At 38.6% G+C, this 21,485-nt stretch overlaps 1 protein-coding gene across 5 annotated transcripts in view; it reads right to left on the bottom strand.

Moving 5' to 3' along the window:
* Positions 1 to 5,538: 5,538 nt before the first annotated feature.
* The window catches only part of ADGRG6 (adhesion G protein-coupled receptor G6), a 135,337-nt gene continuing 119,390 nt past the window's right edge, over positions 5,539 to 21,485 (bottom strand). For 3 of the 5 annotated variants that reach the window (XM_045865643.3, XM_045865644.3, XM_064598171.1), the window contains 3 exons: positions 14,628 to 14,729; positions 13,830 to 13,982; positions 5,539 to 8,482 (listed from right to left, as the gene is read on the bottom strand). In XM_045865643.3, coding sequence (XP_045721599.1) covers positions 8,304 to 8,482; positions 13,830 to 13,982; positions 14,628 to 14,729 — 434 coding nt within the window. In that variant the 3' untranslated portion in view covers positions 5,539 to 8,303. Of the gene's footprint in view, positions 8,483 to 11,236; positions 11,283 to 13,829; positions 13,983 to 14,627; positions 14,730 to 21,485 lie in introns of all 5 variants that reach the window. The other 2 variants (XM_045865645.3, XM_045865646.3) reach the window with 1 other exon arrangement.

The following is a 21,485-nucleotide window of genomic DNA, read 5'->3' as shown; positions in this document are numbered from 1 at the left end:
CTCAGCAACACTTGGAAGGTGACCGGTAGAAATCCATCAGGGTAACTCTGCATGGCTCCTGGCCACACAGCCTTCAAGGCAGACAGCCATTTTGTATTTCTGTGAATTGGGAGGGGTGCCCACAAGGGTACACCACTTGGATCTTTCCAAAGAGAACTTGCTGCAAGGAGCAGGGTCAGCTAATGGCCTCTAGATATGGTGCCTCAGAGGCCTGCTGCCGTGTGCCGAGTCCGTGTCCCAGTGAAGACAGTGTTTTCCTAAACAGTCCCAACCAGCAGCTGAGCTCAGCAGAAGCGACGGAGCCAGCGCATCCACCCAACATGCACCCAGGGATGAGAGATCTTTGAGCTGGAGTGTCCTGCTGGGCTGCCCGGGCTGCCAGGACTTGCCCAGAGTTGGGCTGCACTCCGAGGCTCTTCCTACACCATCCTTCTCCCTCCAGCTCTCCTTAAATGGGTGTGACGCCTGCAGGCGCTCCTTTGCCTCCTTCTCCTCCCTCTCTGGCTCCTTCATCTTTCACAGGTGTTATTCTCAGTCAATTCCTTGAGTTTCTAAATCCGTACTGCTTCCTGGAAGACCCAAGCTGACACGATGAGCTAGTAATAAATCACTTTTTCCCATAATTCACTTGTTCTAATTGAACACACTTTAAGAATCCTGTCTGAATTAGCAGGCTTCCCCCTTCCCCCATCCACAGCCTCTGTTGATGGGTGAGCCTGAGCGGCCATAGTCATACCAAGTATTCTTGGACAACGTACATACACTTGAATAAAGTTGGATCAACCAGGGCCTTTTTTTTAATTAATTTTTTTCTGATTTACAAGGTTCTCATCATTCTCTTAAAATTATTATTGAAGTATAGCTGACAATGTGTATTAGTTTCAGATATGCAACCTAGTGACTCGAGAATTCTAGACATTTTACCCTGCTCACTACAGTAAGTATGGCTAACTTTGGTCACCATACAAGGTTATCGCAATATTGAAGACTATGTTTCCTATGCTGTGCTCCTCACCCCTGTAACTCACTTATTTGTAACTGGAAGTTTGTACCTCTTAATCCAATCAGGGGCTCTTTCTCAAGAACTTAAATGAAGAGGTACTGAAACCAAGGTTATATGGTCCTGAGAAGCAGAGATGTAAATTCACGTTTAGGGTTGAGGCCAGAATAAAGCACAGCTATGAGGGCCTTGAAAGGAAGAGTCTACAGCAGATGCAGAGAAAGGTGCAAAGTTGAAACACCATAGCTCACCACTTTATGGACTGTCTGGTGGTTTCTTACAAAACTAAACACACTCTCACCATACAATCCTGCCATTGTGCTCCTTGGTATTTATCCAAAGGAGGACCCTCTGTGCTCTTACAATGAGTTCCCTAATATTAAAATTAGTTTGAGCCATTAAACAGTTCTCAAGACAACTGCTTGAGAGCAGGTTTATGTATTTATTCATCTCAGACTTGAGTTGAACCTAGTTCCTTTTCCAATACCATTAAAAAGGATTTAGAGTTAAGACCAAAGCGATGTTTTTTCATTCTTACCCCACTTGCCATATCCTATAAAGTGACATACAGTAATTACAGTAAAGGGCCTTGTGTAGTGTAATGCTAATACTTTTCCCCCTTTGCTTTGTATTTCCAATCCATGTTCTTGCAAACCCACCAAAATCCAAGGTACTTTGGAGATCTACTTTTCCAAAATATAAAATGCAAATGGACCCAGAAAACTACATACAAATTTCGACTGAATTCAAGAAACTTTAAAACCAAGCACCTGTTATGTGATAGCTAGCAATATGCTATCGCCTCTTGATGAGCATAAACATAACCCTAATACTAACTTCATTCACTAGAAAAGACATACATGCATGAAATTAAAAAAATAATATAATGTGTCAAGTTTATGTGGGTACTTTATTGCTATTGTGTTATGGCAGACAATCCATTAGCTCTAATCTGGGAGAATGCTTACATCTCAGATCTTTACAGATAAACATTATTTTTCAAGTTAAAATAGCTTCATGTCATATCTGTTCACTCTGGCCAGTGAATTCTTTATAGGACGGTTACAGGGTTGTAGTCACTTAATATCCTTGATTGATTGAGCTTCAGGACGATGAAGCAGGAAAATACTACAGTGCTCTAGAGCTCTTTCTTTTGCTCCGAGAGTATTTAAACTCTTTCTTTTGTATTGTTGTTTTCTCATGCAGTGCAACTAGACACCATAAATATTAATATTAATATGTATTTAATGTGAATATCAAACCTTTTATTCTTACTGGCATCTTGAATTTATAAAAATCATTTAAATTAATTCAGAATGAAAATGAGTCAAGCCAACCAGAAGATGTCATTTGAAAGATTCAAAAGATTTTGGAGTATGTCTGAAATGATTCATCATCCAATTATTCATAAATATTTAAAATAAATCCTTGATCAGTAAGGTTTGGGACTTTAGAATATTAAGTGTTTCGTTATGACCTTGAAATAAACTAGCATTTCTTTTTTTTTTTTAAATAGTTTATTTATTTGACAGAGAGACAGAGCGAGAGAGAGAACACAAGCAGGGGGAGTGGGAGAGGGAGATGCAGCAGGCTTTCCGTGGAGCAGGGAGCCCGATGTGGGGCTCGATCCCAGGACTCTGGGATTGTGACCTGAGCAGAAGGCAGACGCTTAACGACTGAGCCACCCAGGCACCCCTAAACTAGCTTTTCAAAACATACCAAATATAAATATTTTAATGAGATGATTTGGGGAATATACTTGTAAAAGCTACTCTAAGGGCAAACACCACTTAGTAATTTATTTAATGTAAATTAGCCAGGGATTTACATTCCCTGTAAGGTTGTTCCAAATCTTTTTAATTTTACTCAGATCCCCATCTGGATACCACCTCTGTTATAATACCCAGCAGGTGAAATGGAGCTCTAATATTTTGACTGATAAAAATCAGGAAACTCAGCAAGTTTTCCTCTCTGTCCGGTCATCCCTCCTTCTCTCATGTAATAACCATCTTTCCCCCTCCAAAGGGCACAGTGCCTCTTCTCTTTGCCAAGACCAGCTCGCTCCCTATAATTCTCACTCCCTCACCATAACATCCGCTCTCTTCTGTTGCCTTTCTTTCTGCCTTCAAAAAGGACTTTGCATTCCATTCATAAACAAGAAACAAAACTCCGCAAGACAACTTTCTTTTATGTTCAAGGTGTCTTGAACAACACAGGCTTAGGGGTGCCTACCCCCATGCATCTGACAATCCAGTGTAAGCTGTGACTCCCCAAAACTGAATAGCCTACTGTTGACCAGAATCTTACTGATAACATAACACATAGTGTGTATGTTCATATGTATTCTTACAATAAAGCAAGCTGGAGAAAAGAAAATTGTAAGGGAGGGAAATAAATTGCAGTACTTACTGTATTTATCAAAAACAATCCACACGTATGTGGATCTGTGCAGTTCAAACCCATGTTGTTCAAGGGTCAATTGTACTCCTTCAAACAAGACCAACCTTTCTTCTCCACCCCCCCACTGCCCCGCCACATTTCTTGACATAAGCAGCTTCTTTTTCTCTTGAAAGGTTTACTTTCTTAGCTCCTCTAACCCCACAGGATCTGGAAAAACTGGGGTGCTCACCACTGTTCTAAGTACAATGAGCTGGCACCTAGTAAAGGTGGGCTGTCTAACGGTAGGCGACATCACTCCCGAGACCTGTGAGCCCAGACACCATTCCTTGGATTGCCTCGCTATTCTGGCAACCTCTCCAAAGGCCTCCTCATTCCTATCTGAGTCCAGGCCCTCTGCCTTCTAATTGTCTTTCTATGGCCACGTCCTAAAATCTCCTTGCAGTGAGGATTCTGTTCCCTCCCTGCCTAGAGCCTGTATGCGTTCCCTGTGCCTGCCCCAGCCAGACGCTCACCCCTTAGGCTGTGACCTGGACTCGGGTCCCCCTGCTTCCACACCCCACAATCATGCCACCCTCACCCGTGTTCCACTCACTGCTGGGGATTTCCCGACTGCCAGGCCTGAAATGACTCTCCTTACTCTCTGGAGAGGCCGATCAGAATCTCCTGGAACTTCAAAGACCACACTGTCACTAATCTGTTGCCAACACAGAGTTGCTGTCTGGAAGCACTCATTGGAATCTCATGACATGGATCCCATCCTTGGAATGCCTTCCTTCACGAGGGTGTAGGTTCTTTGAAGAGGGCCTCTAGACACTCCGATGCAGAAGAGAGGACACAGAGTCTGAAGGATTTAGGTTTGAACCCACTCTTACTTCCTCTGTAGCCACAGCAGGTTACTAACCATCTTTAATCAACAGTTCCCCCAAATGGAAAATTAAAACAACAACACCCCCTCCTAGAATTCTGCCACAAATTAGGAGAGAGAGCAAAGAAGTATCTCATACCCAAGTGTGTTTATAGATTTGCTATTTTTTTTCCCTCGCAAGTCCAAACTACCCAGTTTGGGCTGAGGCAGCCTATGGTAATCAAACATGTCATTTTTTCCCCCATTTTGTTTTGTTTTGACAGGCTATAGAATATAAATGCAAACACTTGAATATTTCACACTTATTTTCTCTCTGGGGAAGCAGGAAAAGAAAACCGATGCCTTAAGTATTTTTCCTTAAAATGAAGAGGGATGGCGGGAAGAAGAAAGGGAGGGAGGAAGAGAAGGGGAGGAAGGAGGGTGTGGGCAGAAGGGAGGGCAGGAGAGAGGTCTGAAATGCCTTATTAAGGAAAATTATAATGTTATTCAACTGAAAACACAGAAGTGCTTCCAAAACACTGTATGTGTCAAGTCCAATTCCTCTATATTTCACAATATTACAAACACAGGTCGGCCAGCGAATCAAATCAGTGTTTCCCATCCACTCGCCACAGCTACTCCCCAGGCTTTCTGAAGTAACCTGCTTGTATGACTGTAGATGAATCCGAAGCAACTGCCTGCCTGTTTTCTTAACATGGCTTGGCCGGGAGTTGTGAACATTGGCTCGGAAGACCTGATTTCACAGTGACCAGCCAACACGCCTCACAACTTAGCACTGAGTAGGGCTGGGAGCCAAATTGGCCTTGGCTCTCTGCAGAAAAGAGAGCCTAAATAACCACAGCAAAGGCATGTGGGGAGGTTCTGTTCAAATTATGCAAGGAAGCTGGCTAAATTTGGTCATTTTCTAAGCTTCCCACAATGAAAACAGCAACTATAAATGTGAGAAAACGTCTTAGGACATAACTCCATGTTATATTACTGACTTGGTTCCCTTTTTGAGATGCTGAAGACATTGTCAAAAAGGAGCCTACATTACTTATAATCTTCCGTAGAGCTTGGCTTCACATCATTCATCTTAAGAAAATCCCAAAACTTCAAAATGCGTTAATCCCCAGTGAGCTGGATCTTCGTAATATATTCATTCTTAGTGTTTTGGCAAAGTGGTGCCATGTCACTAGCTTAATTGGTGGCAGGTTATTTTCCAGTTGTCAAATGATCTTTTCCTACTTAGGAGTCAGAAATAAAAATACTCACTCATAAAGGAACTGAATAATTTGGAACATGAACAACATAAGTATTTATTTGAAAAACATTTTCCATTTAAGTAAAATGGCAAATCAGTTATAGTAGCTTCTTACTACTAATTCTCATTTGCACTCACAGTCACTTTTATTCATCATATTCAATGATATTACTACAGAAAACTATTTCACAAAGTATTTAGGAAAAAATATATACAGTCTCTCCAATAGAAAGTTAATTAAAATAACAAATCCAGGCAATATAAGGCTAAGATATGAAACAAGCTGGCATTTATAAACACAATAAATAAATATGTACAAAAGAGTCTGTGCCAACAATGGACAAAGAAAAGCTTCACAACGCAGGGAACGATGATAAGAATAGAAAGTATCTCAGGATGCTAGACTAATACAATGTAGTTTAAAAAAGAGGAAAAAGAAGAAGAAGAAGAAAAAAAAAAAAAAACCCAGGGAATCTGAATTGCTATTATTCTCAAGGTTAGGCTGAATTGAATTTTGGCTCCATAGCTAAATTCCTGCAATTCTTTTTTGAGCGAAACCAATGAAGGTGAGAAGCCCATGCTTAGAACTGGGGTAGAATTTGGCTCAGTCTTTTAAATCCATCTGCAAATGTTTTTATTCAGCTGTTTCTTCATTTCTCCTTACCTGATTACTGGAAATTTCAAAAGTGGAGTTGACATTGTTGTCAATGATAAAAAAAAAAAAAAAGAAAATATTTTCCCAGGTCTGAATGAATAGGAGTAGAAATGAAAGCCATTTTGGAAGCTATCTCTTAACTACTATTAACTAAATATGAGTAGAAATCTTTGGGTAGAAATCTCACAGTAGAAAGCTAATGAAATTCTTTCATGAATCTCTAAGGCTTGGGGGAAAGTATATGAAGATTCAGTAACGACTTAAGACTAATTTTCATCTACATGTAACCTCTGCCAGAATAAACAGCCTGTTAATAATACGCCTACAGAAAAGGATTTGTCTCTACTGTAGAGAATCTTAGTGACCTTGAGGTTTACTATCCTTTCCTACTATATACACACCTCCCCTGTGAAAGTCAAGCTGGGTAACGCTCATGTCTCCCAGGCCTGGTCCAGCCTGCTGCAAAATGAAATGGTAATAAAAACCCACCACCATATTATCTTATCATCCATTTAAGTCTGGCAAATAGCTTTATGACTGGAGATCAGCAAAAGGTGGGAGACCCCTTGGATGCTGCATAGCCTGAGAGCTCTCCTAGGTCTCAGACTGAGAGCCATCTCCTTTTTGCACAGAGAGAAAGGCCCCCAGGTGCTCAGTTCTGGCTTCTGTCTTTAAGCAGACTGGCGCTGCCTTATCTTCTCATCATGTAGGCTAATGTCTCCCAGAACCTGATACTTCCCAGATAACCCGGAGCAAATGTAAAGGCACAATATGTCCTGAGATCAATTTCTAAGGACCTAGATGCAACTCCATCATTTAAGAATAATTTAAATGTCATCTCCAACACATTCACTAGGAAGCAGTTCACTTAGGGTAGTTTGAAAATTAGGTAACCTGCTTAATATGCATCCCTTGTACGCAGAAACCTAATTTATTTATCTATCTTGCCAGACCTCCTCTGGCTCTTATAATCAGAGGACTCCTGTACAAATGGTTTTTAGACTAACAATTGCAGACCCACATGTTTATAAATTATTTTGACTATGACAAGTCACCCATATGTCTCAGTTTATATTCTTTGAAACAAAACACTTGAAAAGGAAGTAAGAGGCCTTCCAATTGTGCAGAGGGAAATGTCTTAAAGTCCCTAGAGCAAGGACAGGACCATAGAGTCTCAATGATTGTATTTTCTAAAAGGGAGAGACTATTATACAGTATACATATAGTATGCCTGATGGAAATCCTCGTTCCTCCCATGAGTGTATGGGCTCAACAGATAGAAGAGGAGCAAAACCAGAGGTCTAAGGGATTCATTCTTCAACAAGTAGTGGGAAGTCCACATTAATGGAATCTCAACATTATATTGCACTCAAATGTATGGGATTAAATTCTAATTAATGATGATGCTTAAACCTTGTGTCTTGAGTAGGATAAGTGAAATAGTAGAAATTTACAGGGCCTCATATTCACTGGGTCAAAATTTTGGAAATTCTTTCTCAAGCACATTAATGTTTTGAAGGTAAAACATTTGGTATAATTAAGAACAAATTCCTTTCTAATCGTTGGGTCAGACATTAAGCATTTTTTTGTATCTGTGGTTGAAAATTTATGGAAAGAGAAGAAATGTTACTGCATTCATAGAAACTGGCACTGAGAAGGAACTTGAGGACATCCAAATAGTTGTGACTATTCATATGCTTTTCATTGTTGAGAAAGATGATGTAGCAAATGGCTATATCTAAAACCTAATAGTGGGGGGCGTGAATGATCTCTAAGCTATGCTTGCCCTTCGCTCTGCCCCTCCCTTGCCCACTGACTTTAATGTCCTCCACTCTCCCTGAGTTCTGATTAGTCCAATCCAATTATATATTTTAAAAAAATCATATCCCCTGTGGCTACTGGGACATGTTGCTCTCAGTACTAAAGTTTTAGTGATGATCAAAACTCCCCCATGGAAGAAATACACTGAAAAGACAGATTTTTTAAATTTCACAAAAGCCTTCTTAACAAAGTACATTCCTCATACACATACACACAGTTATCTAGGTCACAGCACATTCACGTGTGCTAGTCACGGTTCTCCCTGCTTGCAGAGCTTCATGTCTCCGTAGACAGATTCTTCTGTTAGATACTAAACACATTAAAACTTTGTGCTGTGGCTGAAGGTGTCTGACATGATAATATTTTTATAGAAGTTGTCTGAATGAGCATTGTAATAACCCTTCACCTTGTCAATGACCTGGTGGACAGGGATGATTGATGTTTGTTCTCCATCAGCATGGGTCAGTTTTGTTGAGGATTTGTCCATGGAAGCATTGTCTGCAAGAAATGATACCAGAAATTAGACTGCGAGATGAGGTGACATGCCTAAGGGCCACCAAACTGGGCACTATTTTGCACATTACAGAAGTACACAAAGGAAATGAAGGCCTGTTCTTTCTTAGGTTAGGTAATAGGCAGCACTAACATTTCATGCTTTTCATCTTCAAAGTGCATTCCTATGCATGAATGAATGTTAATTTGCCTTCTAGTAATGTATGTTGGAATTTGTTTCAAGAAATGTTCCTGTAAAGTGGCATTTTTCAAAGAGTCAGTGAATAGAATAATCAGAAAATTGCCACAAAAATATAATGTGGCAAGTAACTCAAAATAAGCAGGGACAGATTATATGGCAAATAAACTAAAAGTTGCCAAAACATCTATGAAAGAAATGTTTGATGTCTAAGATAGGATTTCAAAATAATACAGGGTGGGGGAAATGGGTAGGTGGCCACGAGTTGATAGGTACAAGGGGACTCATTACACTATCCTCTCTACTTTTTATATATGTTTACCACTCTTCATAATAAAAATTTTTATAAAATATAATCTAAAAGATGTTGGAGAATAAAGTGAATGAAAATAAACATGAAAGGGTATTTTGAAGGCATTTTCCCATCGTTTTTAACTTATAAAATAATTGGAATACAGAAAAAGGCATCTTTTTTTTTTTTTAAAGATTTTATTTATTCATTTGAGACACAGAGATACAGAGAGAGAGAGAGAGCATGAGCAGTGGGAGAGGCAGAGGGAGAGGAAGAAGCAGACTCCCCACTGAGTCAGGAGCCCGATGTGGGACTTGATCCCAGGACCCTGGGATCATGACCTGAGCCGAAGGCAGACGCTTAACCATCTGAGCCACCCAGGCGCCCCAGGCATCTTTTATTAATTATTTCTAAATTATAACAATCAAAATTATCAGAAGTAGTTTAAGTCTGTGTTTTTATTATCTATGCTACATTCTCAGAATGATGTTATTATTGATGGTAATAATATCAGAGCAACTGATGGTAATAAAGGACTGTTAAATAAATTTCTGTTCTGAATTTCTCAAATTTATTTATTTATTTATTTATTTATTTATTTATTTATTTATTTATTTAATTTTTAAGTTTTAATTTTAATTCCAGTTAGTTAACACACAGTGTAATATTAGTTTCAGGTGTAAAATTTAGTGATTCAATGCTCAGTATCATATATTTAAGTATTATTTCCCTAGAGCCAAAACCTTTCTAAAATTATGTCAGAGAGTAGTCTGAAACTCACATAAGCCCTATTATCTACAAATATATACGGCTGTCTTCATGTACCCTATGAATATCTGGTAAGTATCAACTCTCTTCCCCTTCCCAGCACATTTTGGAGAAAAATTCTACCCTAAAATTAACCACAGGGATCTCACACCAATGAAGGAACAAATGTGACCTTCTACAAAGTATTCAATTCCCTGCATTGTATATTCTCTATTTACTGTGGAAGAGGCAAAAACTCTATCATGAAAAATTGCTTCTAGGAATCATGGCTGCAAATTTGGAATGTTCATTTCAGGCATTTTTATGTTTTGAGTAAGTTGCCCCCAGCATGTGACATAACATGAAAAATCCATCAGTAATTGGTAAAAGCCATCATTGCTGTATCTGTTCTCTTTGGAAATGACTCAAACTGTTCAACTACTGTCTTGTGTTGAAGGAGACACTAAATAAAATGAAGGCTAAAAAAGGAAATCGTGTGTCCACCCCATACTAAAGGAAGAAAGAGAGAATAGATGGCTCGTGGGAAGAATGGCAGACTGAAGCACGGCAGAAGGATTACATCTCAGGACTGGTGAGGAAACGCTTAGGGAGTCATTTTAGAAAGGCCCCCTGCCCATTTAGCTCTCAGCAAGCTGACTGATTCTGTGCTTCCTTCAGTTCACATATTCACTAGCCATTGGTTTTCTACTGGGAATTTTTCTATTAATTTAGACATCAGTAACAAATAATTTGTGCTTGATGTTTTTAGAAAAACCACACATCCTCAAAGAAGCTTCAAGGATACACTCATTCTGCTTCATTGACAACTTCCAATGGCATGTGCCTTTGAGAGATTTTTGACCGGCTCCTTTCCAAATATGTGATCCAATTTTCTGGGTCTTCATAGTCAATAAAGTAGAATCGTGAGCAAGGGCTGTATTTCAATATGTATGCTATTCCCAGTCCTCTGGTTAGACATTACATCATTAACAACAGAGATTTTGATTACAGCAGCAAGTTTGAAAACCAGGGGCTAGGGAAATGAACTATTATTTGACCTATGCTAAAATATCAAGCAGGTAAAAATCTTCAAAAAGCAGGCTTGGAAGTGACAATTTCTCTATTATGACTTCTATGAATGTACCATGACATAGCCAGTAATTCATAAGAGCAGTGGAAAAGTAAAGAATTTCACTCTTTTCTATAACAAACTTCTCAAGTACTGCTTTTTTTTTTTCCATTATTTTACCTGCTATGTGACCCATTAACTCCAGAGCATGGTACATTTCCTAGAAGGAGCAGTTTGCAGACACCCCATGCAGAGAAGAACCAGCACAGCACACAACCATATGAAATTTCAGAAATTCCAGCTCAAGGCAGGAATGTCATTGTGCTAGCTGAGAAGTATTGTAAAGAACAAGCAATTTTGCTGGTGCGGCAAGAGTCTTAGTTTAATCCATGCAAATATTCTTTTATTACCTTGCAAAAAATTCATGCATTCAAAAAAGTAATAAAAGTTTACCTGAATGATCCACTTTTGCTGAAGGAATGCTCTTAGAAGACATTATCTACACCATAAACATATGAATTTCTAGATCAATTCCAAGAAATAAACCAACTAGATATCTATGATGATATGCAGTGACTTTTTGCATACTCCAAGGGACCCAAGTACGCCAGCAGTCACACTGAGAACTGGCTAGGTAGCTAAAGGCCATTTGTACATCACTTGATTGGAAACCATAAATTACTATGTCACAGAAGTAATGTCATATAGCTGACTTATGCTGGTTGACAAGAACTCATTTAACCCCAAGGGTTTTGTTATGGGAAACAGAAACACAATAATGCATTCCTTAAAAAAAAAATACACAACACTTTGAAATAGCAAAGTGTTTCTTTGGCACTTCCATTTTTGTATTTCCTTTTATCTTTTGGTCAGCTTTCCCCATGATCCTTAGTATGCCTAAATATTTCATTAAGACTTCCAAAATGCCCGCTGTTCCAAATAATCTACTTTGTTATCTTCTTTCCCCTTTCAATAGTGGCATTTTTCTGGCTAGCTATTCTCAGCTATGTTAAGAGGAAAACAATTTAGTTGGTCTAATCCCTATTCATTCACAACTGATGTATAATGCACTGTTTGCATTTTAGAAGGACAGGCAAAATGAGTATTGTTTTATAAATGGGATTGTTTTAATTTCTCTTTCAGCCACTTCATTATTAGTGTATAGAAATGCAACAGATTCTAGTATATTAATTTTGTATCCTACAACTTTACTGAATTCACTTATCACTTCTAGTAGTCTTATGGCGGAGTCTTTAGGGTTTTCTAAATACAGTATCATGTCATCTGCAAATAGTGAACGTTTTACTTCTTCCTTACCAATGTGGATGCCTTTTCTTTTTCTTGTCTGATTGCTATGGCTAGGTCTTCCAAAACTATGTTGAATAAAATTGGTGAGAGTAGACATCCTTGTCTTGTTCCTGATCTTAGAGAAAAAGCTCTCAATTTTCACCACTGAGTATGATGTTACCTGTGGGTTTTTCATATATGGCCTTTATTATGTTGAAGTATGTTCCCTCTAAAACCTACTTTGTTTTTATCATGAATGAATGTTGTATCTTGTCAAATGCTTTTTCTGCCTCTATGAAGATGATCATATAAGTAACCAGTTTTAAGGCTGATTAAATAAAGTGAAAAATTCATTCATTATAAATAAAAGATATTTTGTGCCAGGGAACTAGGTAGAATAATCTATCTCAGACTATACACCTGTCAGAAATTTTCTTACACAGGTGTTTAAAGAAGGGATAACAGACCTCTTAATTTTAGGCAGAACTGTTTGTGTACAGGACTCAGAGGCTGCATCTTATATTGGAAGAGAGTCCACAGTTTTTATTTGATTCTTGTGAATGTCCTCTACACCAAGAAATTTTTACAACTGCTATCCTAAGCTGCTCTAAATGTTCAGATCTTTAATTTTGTAATTAACAAACTCTCTAAACACTCAAACATTTTTCTATAGTGCTACCTTGAATCTCAGGCAGTGGCCATTCCAGTGGCAAGTTACAGACTGTGGTGTAAGCAGGGACATTTAAAACAATTCAAATGTACATAATGGTCATTTGAAGTTTAAATGTTTGCAATATGAACATTTACAGATATACACTTCCTATTTACAAAAAGCCAAATACGAATCTCTTCAGTGTCATTCATCTCTGCTTATGTTTAATAACTAAACAAATTCAAAATTAGGTTATTTCCATTATCCTTTCAGAAGCATCTTTAATTAGGAAAGTGCTGGTGCTAAGTGTTGACAGCTGTTTGCTTGAAGTATAATTAGTATTTCAAAATAGCAATTCTGCTTTTTTCCTTTGAAGTTATTAAAAGATTGCAACTTTCCACACCACTCACTGGCTATCAAGTACTGCAAAAGAATCTTTATTTCCACATTGTCTTTAGGATTGTTCATGCACATGCTCAGCATCAGAACCTGTGGTCATTGCAAATATCATGACAATCCAGAAGATGAACAAAGACATGTTTCTCACCATCCTGTACCACTTTCCAAATATGATGCTCTCTATCCTATCATATTTAATCAGTGATTTAAAGAGCAATTGGCAATAACACTTCCAATGGTTAGGAATTAAGTCTTTAATGTAATACATCCTGGATGGTGTTTCTACCTGTTCCCATGTCAACTTGTCAATTAACTTTCATAATAAGTTATAAAACCCAAAATATGCAGTATTATGAATAATTGCAACTCAGTTTCTATATTTTTTAAATAAAAACATAACTTTAAATACCATATTTTTGAAAAGAAAACAAAGGTTTGAATCAAACGAAGTTACAATAATATTCAGAGCTAATAATATTATGGCTATGTGGATTCAATTTTGGTTATAAAACTTAAAAAAAGAAAGACAAAACATTCACAAAAGTGTTGGATAAGGTCGGTCTTCAAATAGATTTTGATTTTCATAAATCTAACATAAGCACCCTGAAGGGCACTGTTATCTATCAATCTTCATGATATACCAATTGTAATAAAAAGATGATGAGAAATGGGCCAGAGAACATCTTTACCACCATCACAATGACTCACCAGTGTGGCTATTCCTTTTGAAGTAAGTGGTAGAGCTGGATTTAGATTTGGATGTAAGGTATGTTGAGTTGGACCCAATGGAGCTTGAGGACAAAGATTTTCCTAGATTATCAGAACTTTTCTTGATGATATTGGTAGCTGTCTTGCTCCAGTCTGAAAGAAATAACATCTCTCCATGAATGTGTTTTAGGGGGCATATGGTCTACCGTGAGAATCATCACCACATTATTTAAGTAATTTATCCAAAGCATTCAATTCTGTATATGCTAGCAATGGCTCAGAGAAGAGCCTGGCATATGAACAATTATAAACTGAAGAAGTAAATTTCAAACTTTGACCTGTTGTGCATATTGTTTAAAATCCTACTTCGATTTTGTAAGGCTGAGAGGTAATCACAGCCAAAAAAATGTAATACTATTCAAGTATTTTTTTATATATATATAATGAGAAAAATGTCTTTGCCTAATAATGTGATTGAGGGCCTCAAAAATGTGGAAAGCAGCACATGATATGGTGGAACCTCTGGATACCTGAGTTGTTAAATTAGACACAAAATCTTGGACAACTCACTTCACCTGGCTGGAATTCATGCTTCTCGGTGGAATAGAAGGGTCAGGCTCAGAGTCCTCAGATTGCTTGCAGGACTAATATTCGAAGACTCCAACTAAGCATCTTCATGTGCACCACCTTTACAATTTGCTACCATTGGGACTGGTTGCTCTGACAATGGAAGACCAGATGAGGAAGGTTTCTGACCACTCTTAGGTATAAAAACCAATTACCAACATGTCACTTTACCTGAGTTGTCTGCTAACCGAAATCTACCACAGCAGAGATGCCGCCTCCACTGTTTCTGAACATTCTCCTTCATAGCACAGTGGAAAATAAATATAAATAAGCCTGGAACAAAAGAAAATATAAACATTTAAGCCAATAGACACATTTTTAAAGATAAATCTTGTGGAACACATGGATTCATTTTAAGTTTTTTTTTTTGTTGGTTTTTGTTTTGTTTTGTTTTGTTTTAATGACTGAGTCACTAAGGAACTAGAATAATTACACATATCCAATTCTGTCTTTGCCTGTTCTGTTCAGCCATTATTATGACTTGGCCCAAAGGTTAAGCTGAAATGGGCAATTTTCAATTTAAGAGGCATTTAATACTTCTCCTATGTTTGTTTTAAAATTCTGTGAAAGCATCACAAAAATCATAGAAAAAAAGAGAAAACTGAAAATATCTATAAGCTCTATTGCAATTTGTGTATTCTAAGCTATTTTATGTGTGCATATTATTGTAAATCTGGGCCATAGAAAAATAGTATTTTTGCAGGTCAAAAAAGGCCAAAAATCAGCAAATTCATGTGGCTCTACTTGGACTGCTTTAGTTTCTCAACATTTTTTTAGATTTTATTTATTTAATTTAGAGAGAGAGAGATTTTATTTATTTATTTATTTGAGCGAGAGAGCGAGGACCCAAGTGAGTGAGAGAGAGCACAACCATGAGGGGCAGAGGGAGAAGGGGAGAGAATTTCAAGCAGACTCTGTGCTGAGCACAGAGCCCAAGAAGGGGCTTGATCCCTTGACTCTGAGATCATGACCTGAGCCGAAACCAAGGGTTGGACGCTTAACCAACAATGCCACCCAGGCGCTCCCTGGCTTTCTATATTTTCTATGGTTACACTCCAGTAAGTGCTCATTTCCTCCAGCCATGTGCTATGAGTGCCATATGCTAATTTTTACATTTGTCCCCATTCGCTTCTCTTCCAGCCATCACCACCACCACTTACAGGACATCTTCATTGGCTGTATCTCTACTTAGCAGCATCTCAAACCCCTCATGTTCCAGATAGACATCCTCTTCATCACTACCCTCAAACCAACATCTCAAGCTCATTCCTGCCCAATACCATGTCAAAGGCTCTTCTTTCACATCTTTCCATAACATGAGTTAACTGAATACTTATATGCACATTCTAATGTGTTAAATGTATTTGGGGATAGGGGATGAATAAGAGTAGAATACAAATTAGGGAGCCACGGGATATAATGAAAATATATTTAAGGCAAAATTTCTAAAAAATTATGCAACCTAGTTTCCAAAGTACTACCTTAGTGACATACCACAGTAGCCAGAATACCTACATAAGGGAGGGTCTTTTAGAGGACATAGGGCTTGAACTGAACCGGAAGAAAGCTTTGGGTAAGGAGGCAAGGGAAGTTTCCAAAAAGGGCAATATATCCAGTGACTACTAAGCACTATTAAGCAGGAGGAACGGTTGTTTTAGGAGCTGGATATTCAAATGTAATCAAGGTAGATGATCACTGCTTTCATGAGACGATGGGTCTAGCATGGAAAGATATAAAAGTAAAAAATATTATAGTACATTTAAGGAACATTAAGACTTTAAGACTTATCTGTTCTTTTCAAATATGGAGTATTCATCAAGAAAAGTGTAAATTATATGTAGCATATACAACTGGAGAAGTGGGGAGAAGTATTGAGAGTACTCTCTTTTGATGTGTGTAGTTAAACCTGGAAAATATGTCTATGGTTATGCTTGTATGTTTTTATGTTTCAACATCTTAATGCAGAATGGCCCAGAATTCTATTCCAGAATAAATTACATTATGAACTCTTAGAAAAGGAACATGCTGGATTGCTACAGGATGGGCCCTGACCTCAGTGAAGGACCATGGCTGATTCTCCGCCCCTGGGATTGACCTCTTTGATCATCAGTGAGTGCCTGACACTCAGGGGCGCTCTATAAATTCCTATTGCTATCACTGGTCACTGATTTCAATAGGTAGCTAGCCTATTAAAAAATTCCTGGGAAATACAAACGCATTTATCTCTAAGAGGTATAAATAAAACATGCAATGACCTAAGTGAAATAATACTGGTCATCGGTAATATTACCAATTTATTCTTTTTATTATTACATCATCTATATATTTATATAAGTAAAACTATTCTTTTATTATATTATTTATTACTAATATTTTATTCTTAATAATTAGTGAAGGAAATATATCCTAGTGACCTAGTAATTTGTCCGAAATGATATCAGATTTCAATCGTTCAGAAAACAAACGAACACGCACATATACAGCTCGTGATGGTGCCTGTGTTGTGGGCAGGAGGCTGGCAGCTCGGTTGGGCAGGGGGAGCCAGAGAGAGGAGACCTGCTTGCAGACCTGCCTGGCTCAGGCATGACAAGTCTCAGAGTAGGGGGGAAGATTTTCTTCCACACTCCAAACCCTCAGAGTCAGCACCTGCAGGCTGACCCACCTTCCCAGGGAGTAGGGAGTAGACATCACTGGGTTCGGACCTCACCCTCACACTGACTGACTAAATCCGATTGCTTCTCAAAACCTTCCCACACCTACAACCCCAATTCCCTATGCCGTTTGCTGATACAGACAATCCCTTTAATAGGTAAACATGACTTTCAGTAGCACTGGTAGTGTGAGTAACCAAGATATATAAATAATTTGAATTGGTTAACAGAGTCTTTGAAGTTTCTACAAGGTGGTGGACGTTTCTGAGGAAAGGGAGCAGGGGACATGAAAACCTAAGGACAGGTCAACACAAGTCACAGATGAAGGGGGTTGCTGTTTGAGGGAACAGAGCCCCTGCCTTGGGTTTACTCTATTTTTGTGAGCTGGGGCAGAATTTGCAGGGTTTGTTCTTGGAGGTATTTTTGTCAGATAGCTGAAAACCCAGGTAACCATGTGTTCTTAAGCCACTGTTTCACAAAAATCACATATTAGGGCTGGGAGAGATTACAGACTTCATTTAGAAACTTTCCTCCCCTGATGTTGAAAAAGAAAAACAAAGCTGGGGGCATCACGTTGCCCGATTTCAAGCTATATTACAAAGCTGTGATCACCAAGACAGCATGGTACTGGCACAAAAACAGACATACAGACCAATGGAACAGAATAGAGAACCCAGATAGGGACCCTCAACTCTATGGTCAAATAATCTTTGACAAAGCAGGAAAAAACATGCAATGGAAAAAAGACAGTTTCTTCAATAAATGGTGCTGGGAAAATTGGACAGCCACATGCAGAAGAATGAAACTCGACCATTCTCTAACACCACTCACAAAGATAAACTCAAAGTGGATGAAAGACCTCAATGCGAGACAGGAATCCATCAAAATCCTAGAGGAGAACATAGGCAGTAACCTCTTTGACATCGGCCACAGCAACTTCTTTCAAGATACATCTCCAAAAGCTAGTGAAACAAAAGCAAAAATGAACTTTTGGGACTTCATCAAATTAAAAAGCTTCTGCACAACAAAGGAAACAGTCAACAAAACAAAGAGGCAACCCACAGAATGGGAGAAGATATTTGCAAATGACACTACAGACAAAGGGCTTGTATCCAAGATCTATAAAGAACTTCTCAAACTCAACACCCAAAAAACAAATAATCAAGTCAAAAAGTGGGCAGAAGAGATGAACAGACACTTCTCTGAAGAATACATACAAATGGCTAACAGACACATGAAAAACTGTTCATCATCATTAGCCATCAGGGAAATCCAAATCAAAACCACACTGAGATACCACCTTACACCAGTTAGAATGGCCAAAATGGACAGGGCAAGAAACAACAAATGTTGGAGAGGTTGTGGAGAAAGGGGAACCCTCTTACACTGTTGGTGGGAATGCAAGTTGGTACAGCCACTTTGGAAAACAGTGTGGAGGTTCCTCAAAAATTTAAAAATAGAGCTACCCTATGACCCAGCAATTGCACTACTGGGTATTTACCCCAAAGACACAGATGTAGTGAAAAGAAGGGCCATATGCACCCCAATGTTCATAGCAGCAATGTCTGCAATAGCCAAACTGTGGAAAGAGCCGAGATGCCCTTCAACAGATGAATGGATAAAGAAGATGCGGTCCATATATACAATGGAATATTACTTAGCCATCAGAAAAGATGAATACCCAACTTTTACATCAACATGGATGGGACTGGAGGAGATTATGTTAAGCGAAATAAGTCAAGCAGAGAAAGTCAATTATCATATGGTTTCACTTATTTGTGGAACATAAGGAATAACATGGAGGACATTAGGAGAAGGAAGGGAAAAATGGGGGGGGATTGGAGGGAGAGATGAACCATGAGAGACTATGGACTCTGAGAAACAAACAGGGTTCTAGAGGGAAGGGGGGAAGGGGAATTGGTTAGCCCGGTGATGGGTATTAAGGAGGGCATGTACTGCATGGAGCACTGGGTGTTATACGAAAACAATGGATCGTGGATCACTACATCAAAAACTAATGATGTACTGGGGCGCCTGGGTGGCTCAGTCGTTAAGTGTCTGCCTTCGGCTCAGGTCATGATCACAGGGTCCTGGGATTGAGCCCCGCATCGGGCTCCCTGCTCGGCAGGGAGTCTGCTTCTCCCTCTCCCACTCCCCCTGCTTGTGTTCCCTCTCTCGCTGTGTCTCTCTGTCAAATAAATAAATAATCTTTAAAAAAAACAAAAAACAAAAACTAATGATGTACTGTATGGTGACTAACATAATATAATAAAATTAAAAACTACAAAAAAAAAAAGGAAATGTGTTTCCTACAATCTAAAACTAATGATGTAATGTATGGTGATTAACATAACAATAAAAAATTTTTAAAAAAAGGAAAAAAAAAAAAACTTTCCTCCCCAGATGTCACTCAGTATAGGGCCTCGCACTGAGCAAATGATTTCCTTTTAGTTGAGGGCAGAAGGTGAAAGTTGCCAGATGTTGCTTCCTTTGTGTTACACTCAGCAGTTTTTATGCATGTCCTATCTACTCAAGGGAAAAAAAAAAAAAACTTTAGGGGTTATGTCTGGTGTTTTGAGGACACTGGGAGGGAACTAGTTCTTGGATTCACTTTGTCACCCTTGCTGGGATGCTAAGATGGGCATTACTTTGAGGGTCTGATGCTGACCACAGTCACGAGGAGGTTAAAGATAAGATAAAACTGACCTAATAAAACAACTTTTTAGATTATGCAGTGCTGTTCTAAATTATAATTGCACAGCATTAGATGATATTGCCTATATTTAAGCATCTGCATGTGCCAGTAAATCTACAGGCATCCAGTAAGTTCAAGAGACGCTGGAATGTAAATCAGATTCAAAATCTGAACATCTCTTCTAAACTGCTGTGATGGCAGTCATTGAAATTGTCCCCCCCACTATGAACTGCAATGCTATGAGACAAAATCAAATGATAGGCATGAGAAATTAGAATTCTTAGGAGTTAATATATTTTTAAACGCCAAGGTATTTTAAAAAGCCTGATTCTTTAGCCGTGAGATACATTTCCATTTTAAATCAGAATAGGATTCTCATATGTTATTTTACTATTCATAGTAACTAGTCCTTTCCGTGTGAATTAAATTAGTCTGGCAATAGATACTGTACCAAAATTCTTACAGGACAAAACATCCCTTTTACAGTCCAGCTGTGGGAAATGTGGTAGGTATGCACATCTGGAAGAATGCACATACTCAGTATGCTGAGAAATTCTAAATACTTCAGGGAGGAGGAGGAGAAAATGCAGCAGGAGAGCCAAGGGAACTTGGAGGCCAAAGTGAGAAAACAGAGGGCTACTCCCTCCTCAGTTTTGAAGATTTCTTTTTTTTTTTCTCATCTATTTATAGGTCTTGGTGCCAGAAGCAGAACTAAAATCATAAAACTTTAGAGTTCTACACTGACATCCAAGGGAATCTGTTTGATTTCTCATCCCCATCTCTGCTCTCTTTCTAGCAAATGTTTTCCCTTTGAGAATCTTCCTATCAACCACATGGCACCTCAAAGAGTATTTCCATACCACCTGGAAAAATATGCTCTTCTGGCTTTCTGGAAAGGGCTTTCTGCTGTGACCAGGGACCAGGATAATTGGCCTTTACTCTTTCATACTGACTTATAGCTTTATTTAACTGACCAGGGAGTAGAGAACATTGCTCATAAAAGCTAGAAGCTGAAATGGGTGAAAAGATTGAATCAGAATTGAAATCTTTACTTCATCCTGACAGGCTAGTGCTAGTTCCATGAAACTTTTATCATCTCACAAAACACAGTTCATGAATTGTGAATTTTAGCCTGAAAGACCACCACTCTAATGAATCCAAGCCAAAGTTCCTGAGCAATAGTTTCTTTGACTTGATAACAGCATTGATTCTTTATTTTACCTGCATGAACCCAGATTCCATGCTGGAACAAGCATAAAACAGATAGATTCCTAACCCATCCTCTACCTGTCCATCCCCCCTCACCCTTGCTTTCCTTTTACCACACCATCTTTCACTAACCGGAGGGACCTGCTCCCTTAAAAAACAAAAATTTAGATCAATATGCAAATTCAAGATGTTTTACTTCTCCATAAATTTTGCAATGTTCTTATTTAAAATAAGTGACATTTTCAATTTTGATGGCAGATGGTGTTGCAAGTATGTGGGATGGTGGGCCTGCCCAGGGGCACTGCCAGGGAAGAAAAGGTAATGAACTCCACCTCCTCAAATCCTCCCTGGGAAGCACATCACAGGCCAAGCTTGGGTCAGCAAATACAGCGAAGGGAAACCTACAAGAGTGACCTAAACTTGGAGTTAGCAATATTCTGAAAATTCATCATCAAGAAGTGGATTTGGTTTTTG

The sequence above is a fragment of the Mirounga angustirostris genome, unplaced genomic scaffold, assembly GCF_029215605.1.
Source record: "Mirounga angustirostris isolate CCGP_5_RB_7025 unplaced genomic scaffold, mMirAng1.0.hap1 SCAF_8, whole genome shotgun sequence".
NCBI classification, from domain to species: Eukaryota; Metazoa; Chordata; class Mammalia; order Carnivora; family Phocidae; genus Mirounga; species Mirounga angustirostris.
Note: the sequence above shows the minus strand (reverse complement) of the source record. Positions and strands in the feature narration are given on the sequence as shown.